Here is a 6,668-nt window from a genome sequence, read left to right as displayed (position 1 = left end):
AAAAGAGGGACCACCACCCCGGTCTGCCAGTCCAGAGGCACTGTCCCCGACCGCCATGCGACGTTGCAGACGCGTGTCAACCAAGACAGCCCAACAACATCCAGAGAATTAAGGTACTCAGGGCGGATCTCATCCACCCCCGGTGCCTTGCCACCGAGAAGCTTCTTGACTACCTCAGTGACTTCAGCTTGGGTGATGGACGAATCCACCTCTGAGCCCTCAGCCTCTGATTCCTCATCGGAAGACATGGCGCCGAGATTGAGGAGATCCTCGAAGTATTCCTTCCACCGTCCGACAATGTCCCCAGTTGAGGTCAACAGCTGTCCACCTCCACTGTAAACAGTTTTGGCAGGGCACTGCTTCCCCCTCCTGAGGCGCCGGACCTTTTGCCAGAATCTCTTCGAGGCCGACCGATAGTCCTTCTCCATGGCCTCACCGAACTCTTCCCAGACCCAAGTTTTTGCCTCCGCGTCCACCCGGGGTGCAGCCCGCTTGATCTGTCGGTACCCGTCAGCTGTCTCAGGAGTCCCACAAGCCAACCAGGCTCAAAAGGACTCCTTCTTCAGCTTAACAGCATCCCTTACGTCCGGTGTCCATCACCGGGTTCGGGCTTGCCACCACGACAGGCACCGGAGACCTTACGGTCACAGCTCCGAACGGCCGCATCGACAATGGAGGTGGAGAATATGGTCCACTCGGACTCAATACATTGAGCCACTTGGTGAAAATGTAAGTTACAAACTAGTGGGATTTATACAGTGGGTACGGAAAGTATTCAGACCCCCTTACATTTTTCACTCTTTGTTATATTGCAGCCATGTGCTAAAATCATTTAAGTTCATTTTTTTCCTCATTAATGTACACACAGCACCCCATATTGACAGAAAAACACAGAATTTTTGACATTTTTGCAGATTTATTAAAAAAGAAAAACTGAAATATCACATGGTCATAAGTATTCAGACCCTTTGCTCAGTATTTAGTAGAAGCACCCTTTTGAGCTAATACAGCCATGAGTCTTTTTGGGAATGATGCAACAAGTTTTTCACACCTGCATTTGGGGATCCTCTGCCATTCCTCCTTGCAGATCCTCTCCAGTTCTGTCAGGTTGGATGGTAAACGTTGGTGGACAGCCATTTTCAGGTCTCTCCAGAGATGCTCAATTGGGTTTAAGTCAGGGCTCTGGCTGGGCCCTTCAAGAACAGTCACGGAGTTGTTGTGAAGCCACTCCTTCGTTATTTTAGCTGTGTGCTTAGGGTCATTGTCTTGTTTGAAGGTGAACCTTCGGCCCAGTCTGAGGTCCTGAGCACTCTGGAGAAGGTTTTCGTCCAGGATATCCCTGTACTTGGCCGCATTCATCCTTCCCTCGATTGCAACCAGTCGTCCTGTCCCTGCAGCTGAAAAACACCCCCATAGCATGATGCTGCCACCACCATGCTTCACTGTTGGGACTGTATTGGACAGGTGATGAGCAGTGCCTGGTTTTCTCCACACATACCGCTTAGAATTAAGGCCAAAAAGTTCTATCTTGGTCTCATCAGACCAGAGAATCTTATTTCTCACCATCTTGGAGTCCTTCAGGTGTTTTTTAGCAAACTCCATGCAGGCTTTCATGTGTCTTGCACTGAGGAGAGGCTTCCGTCGGGGCACTCTGCCCTAAAGCCCCGACTGGTGGAGGGCTGCAGTGATGGTTGACTTTTTACAACTTTCTCCCATCTCCCGACTGCATCTCTGGAGCTCAGCCACAGTCATCTTTGGGTTCTTCTGTACCTCTCTCACCAAGGCTCTTCTCCCCTGATAGCTCAGTTTGGCCGGACGGCCAGCTCTAGGAAGGGTTCTGGTCGTCCCAAACGTCTTCCATTTAAGGATTATGGAGGCCACTGTGCTCTTAGGAACCTTAAGTGCAGCAGAAATTTTTTTTTGTAACCTTGGCCAGATCTGTGCCTTGCCACAATTCTGTCTGTGAGCTCTTCAGGCAGTTCCTTTGACCTCATGATTCTCATTTGCTCTGACATGCACTGTGAGCTGTAGGGTCTTAGACAGGTGTGTGGCTTTCCTAATCACATCCAATCAGTATAATCAAACACAGTTGGACTCAAATGAAGGTGTAGAACCATCTCAGGGATGATCAGAAGAAATGGACAGCACCTAAGTTAAATATATGAGTGTCACAGCAAAGGGTCTGAATACTTATGACCATGTGATATTTCAGTTTTTCTTTTTTAATAAATCTGCAAAAATGTCAAAAATTCTGTGTTTTTCTGTCAATATGGGGTACTGTGTGTACATTAATGAGGATATAATTAACTTAAAGGATTTTAGTATATGGCTGCAATATAACAAAGAGTGAAAAATTTAAGGGGGTCTGAATACTTTCTGTACCCACTGTACTTTAAAAAAAGCTAAATAGAGGCAAAACCTGCCAAAAAGATAAAATTGACAAAAAGAAAACAGACTGTCTTCCATGTTTCCTGAGGAAACAGTGCAGCAGTGTGGCTCACTGGGGGGGGCTAATAGCTGGTGGACAATAGTGGAGGTCTACGGCACAGAGCAATGAGCTGGACCAGGGTCTGGACTCACACACATTACGGTGAGGACACCACATTCACTGGTGCTGCTGGTCTCTGGGTGGGATTCACTGGCTCAATCTTTAACATGTTGAAAATGCACTGACTTCTGAGTTCTTTGAACATGAGTTGTACAGTAGTAGAAGTGACAGTAACTACAACATTGGCACTAGCAGTAGTAGTTTTGATGTTTGCAGACAGACAGGTAGCGTGTTCTCACCTTGATGCGTTTGTCTCCAGGTGAGGATGACAAATTCAGAGAGCAAACCATCGCCAGAGAATGACAACCAGTCAGCTTCAACAACAAGGCCTCTGTTATATACCTGACACCTGAGAGGAGGAGAGGAAACAAGAGAGGAGGAACAACTGGTTCAGTAAACAGTAGAGTCCATAGGAGTGTGGTGGTTTTAGCCTTTAGCCCAGGTTTCCTCCTCTACCTCCTCTGTTCTCCCAGTGGTCTGCACCTCCTCCTGCCTCCCTCTGCTCCTCCATCTCTGGACCAGACATCAGGACAGGCTGTGGACCCGGGGCAGCTCACAGTTATCTTCATTAACAATTCATCTACAATTATGCCATTGATTGTTCAGCCTATGAAACATCAGACACAGCGCTGTAGAGCCCATGGCAACCTCATTAATAAAAGCCTTATTTTCTCTACAGCGGTCTTGTATTCCTTCCTTCATGCTCGGGTCCTCTACCAGAGGCCCGGGAGCTTGAGGGTCCTGCGCAGTATCTTAGCTGTTCCCAGCACTGCACTCTTCTGGACAGAGATCTCAGATGTTGTTCCTGGGATCTGTTGGAGCCACTCTCCCAGTTTGGGGGTCACAGCCCCCAACGTTCCTATTACCACGGGGACCACTTGTGCCTTCACCTTCCACATCTTTTCCAGCTCTTCTTTCAGCCCTTGGTATTTCTCGAGCTTCTCGTGTTCTTTCTTCCTGATGTTGCTATCGCTTGGGATTGCTACATCTATCACTACGGCCTCCTTCTTCTGTTTGTCCACCACAACTATGTCCGGTTGGTTGGCCATTACCAGTTTGTCAGTTTGTATCTGGAAGTCCCACAGGATCTTAGCTTGGTCATTCTCAACCACCTTTGGAGGTGTATCCCAATTTGGCTCTGGGACTTCCAGCCTGTATTCGGCACAGATGTTTCTGTACATAATGCCAGCCACTTGGTTATGGCGTTCCATGTATGCCCTGCCTGCTAGCATCTTGAACACGCATAGCCCGTGTGTTTAGTGAGTTGTCTGGTTGTAATACTCACCCCGTTGTTTGTTCGTTAACCCCGCGATAACACTAATTGGCGAAGTTATCAGATAGTTAACTAGCTTTAGCCTGTTTAGCATGTCAGTCTTCGGTTACCATAGAAACCTAATGTCGCGCATTAGCCAGCGGAAACTTTAAACTCAGTTAGCTAGCTAGTAAAATAAATCAATCAATAAATAAAAAGTTAGCTATCTAGCTGACAGCTCCTGTATGAAACTTGGTCAAGACTTGAGTTCTAACCTGGATAAATGACAAACGGGACAAAGTCATTGTTAATGGCAACTTTACCTTCGCTAACGTGAGCCAGGCTGATTAGTTAATCCACCGTCTCCATGGGAACCTGCGGACACAAAGCCAGTTAAATAACGTCAGCTAACTGTGTCGAGGACTTCATGAAAAAAATATTTAATTTTCTCCAAAGACACGGCACACACAGGACAAAACATCGACACAAAGAAGTACTGTTGACTGTTCACTGTTTTCTCTGAGCTGGAGCTGCAGGTGGACGCTGCCTTCAGGTCCCTCTCACAAATTCGTAAACTTCCAATTAATTTGTCGCTCCTTAGAATCTCTGCCAGATACCTCCTGATTCTTTGAAAACATATCACACACACCACGGTGATTACAAAACTTTTATAATAGCTTATTTTTGCTCTTAAGTGTATCTGCACAATATTGTTTTCACATGATATACGGCCATGTTTAATGTGCGCTGAACCAAGTGTGGCGTTTCCGACACCACCGGAAGGCACCATTGAAATGGATTGTTTATTTTCAGCGGTAGACAAGTTCTTAGATATTATACTGAGGCAAAAGTAGAAATACCACTGTGTAGAAATGCTTTATTACGAGTGAAAGTCCTAAAGTGAAAAATGTACTCAAGTACAAAAGTGATAGCATCAAACTATACTTGAATTTTTACTTGAAAAGTAAAAGTATACAGAATGGCCCATTTGAGAACATTTTTTTTAAATCACTGGATGATATTTATTTATGCATTATTGTGTAAACATTACTAATGTTGTAGATGGTAAAGTTGGAGCTAAATGTATCTACTTTATACTGCCAAGTCCAGGTGGCTTAATCAATAGTAATACATAATCATTTATTAGTTGATTAGCCTATATTTTGTGTGAAGTATTTGCATCTGCAAAGTCACTAATTGAAGCAGTCAAATAAATGCACTGGAGTAAAAAGTACATTTCCCTCTTTCCCCAGAAAAATGAATAAACACAAGAATAATCACATCCAGGACTGAACCAAACCGTGTCACCAGGTTAGTGCACCAGTTACGCACAGGGACCACACAGTCAGTGTATTGACATTTATTGGCAGATTATGAAATTATTACAAAGTCTGGAGAAAGAGAAATAACACCATGTACATCTGAACTGGGAGCAGATTTCTCTATCTTTCTTCCTCATCTTTATCTTCACATCTCTTCAAACAAACTCCATCAGTATTAAATTAAGAAGTGTAGTGAAATTGTTCTGCTGCAGAGTTATGTCGAGTCAGGGCATCTGGTTAACTGCAGCTCCAGAGCAAACTCCTCCAGCTGGGAAATGTAGTCCGAACATTCAGTAGAACTACAGTCTGTCGGCCAGAGCTCTACCACGGCCTCAGAGTCCAGAGGAAGGCGATACCTGCAGGACACAACACAAACAGAGCCAGCTCAAGCTGGAAGATGAACTACAGGTGTGTGTGTGTGTGTGTGTGTGTGTGAGTGAGAGAGAGAGAGAGAGACACTGACTTGTGGCTGCGTACAACTTCTGTCCCGCTGGCTCCCATCACCAGGTACTGTTTGTCTTTGTGGATGTTAACAGCGTTACAGGTGGCCTTTTTTACCAGGACCACCTCTGTACCTGAACTCACCGCCTCAAGCTCTGCAGCAGACATAAGGCTCTGTACCTGAACTCACCGCCTCAAGCACTGCAGCAGATGAAACCAGACAGGACATTTCATGTATCAAACAGACAAAGTAACAGAACTGTGACATGATCTAAAAGAAGTCGTGAGCACACTGCAACATGACACAGCATCTTTAGAAAGGTTGGATACAGAGCTCAGTGTGCTGCACATTACTAAAAACCTGGCACACAGGTCACACAACAGAAGTTTGCGGGAAGCATTAAACAGATGAAATCCTTTTGATTACAGTCTGGAATGTTTCATAGCATCTCTTTTAAATGAAACTAACACTGGACCAAATGTACATGTACAGTAGTCTCTTCTAGTTGTGTTTCTGTTGTTATGTATTGTGTCCTCTGTGGTGACTGTCACAGCAACACTGGTGCCTTAGCGCCCTCTGTACTTCTGCATGATGCACAGGCCTAAGTGAGGATTCAACTGTGTGCCTGGATCTGGATGTGACCAGATGTCAGGTAGAGTAGAGCTGTCTCACCTTCATCTGTGTTCTTCAGGACTTCAACTACGTTGGCTGTGTAGGTCATAAAGTCTCCTTCTGCTACCACAGACGTCACCGTCACCCTGTAGGCTGCAGGGAGGAGACAGGCTCAAACTTGCTCGTTCTTTATCGTGCTTTTTGTGAAGTGTTTGTTTTTGTTACATACATTTTATTGGTATTTCTTTTCAAAATAAATGAGACAACTCTAATGTAAACTCAGAAACAAACAAAAAAGTGAACAGCAGAATGTTCTAACTTTAGGACCATGTGCAGTGAGTGAAGCAGGTCTCCTCAGTTACGTGAGAATGTGGTGCTGAAGAGTCCGACCTGAGGTTACCGACAAATGTTTTCACGTCATCACACTGCGTTTCTGTGAGGGTGGTGTCTGTGGCTTCCTAAATACCAAATACATGATGACGGTGCATTCCT

At 45.2% G+C, this 6,668-nt stretch overlaps 2 protein-coding genes across 12 annotated transcripts in view; both read right to left on the bottom strand.

Moving 5' to 3' along the window:
- The window catches only part of cntrl (centriolin), a 41,897-nt gene extending 37,537 nt beyond the window's left edge, over positions 1-4,360 (bottom strand). For 4 of the 11 annotated variants that reach the window (XM_020595086.1, XM_020595088.1, XM_020595090.1 and 1 more), the window contains exons 1-3: positions 4,124-4,336; positions 3,005-3,155; positions 2,788-2,897 (exon numbers count right to left, since the gene is read on the bottom strand). In XM_020595086.1, the coding sequence (XP_020450742.1) occupies positions 2,788-2,897; positions 3,005-3,074 (180 nt within the window). In that variant the 5' untranslated portion in view covers positions 3,075-3,155; positions 4,124-4,336. Of the gene's footprint in view, positions 1-2,787; positions 2,898-3,004; positions 3,156-4,123 lie in introns of all 11 variants that reach the window. The other 7 variants (XM_020595082.1, XM_020595089.1, XM_020595084.1 and 4 more) reach the window with 6 other exon arrangements.
- A 785-nt stretch (positions 4,361-5,145) lies between these two features.
- c5 (complement component 5) overlaps positions 5,146-6,668 on the bottom strand; it is a 22,191-nt gene continuing 20,668 nt past the window's right edge. Inside the window, exons 40-42 of the mRNA XM_020595325.1 lie at positions 6,237-6,329; positions 5,586-5,718; positions 5,146-5,478 (exon numbers count right to left, since the gene is read on the bottom strand). Coding sequence (XP_020450981.1) covers positions 5,337-5,478; positions 5,586-5,718; positions 6,237-6,329 — 368 coding nt within the window. The 3' untranslated portion in view covers positions 5,146-5,336. The remainder of the gene's footprint in view (positions 5,479-5,585; positions 5,719-6,236; positions 6,330-6,668) is intronic.

The sequence above is a fragment of the Monopterus albus genome, unplaced genomic scaffold, assembly GCF_001952655.1.
Source record: "Monopterus albus unplaced genomic scaffold, M_albus_1.0 scaffold26.1, whole genome shotgun sequence".
Lineage (NCBI taxonomy): Eukaryota > Metazoa > Chordata > Actinopteri > Synbranchiformes > Synbranchidae > Monopterus > Monopterus albus.
Note: the sequence above shows the minus strand (reverse complement) of the source record. Positions and strands in the feature narration are given on the sequence as shown.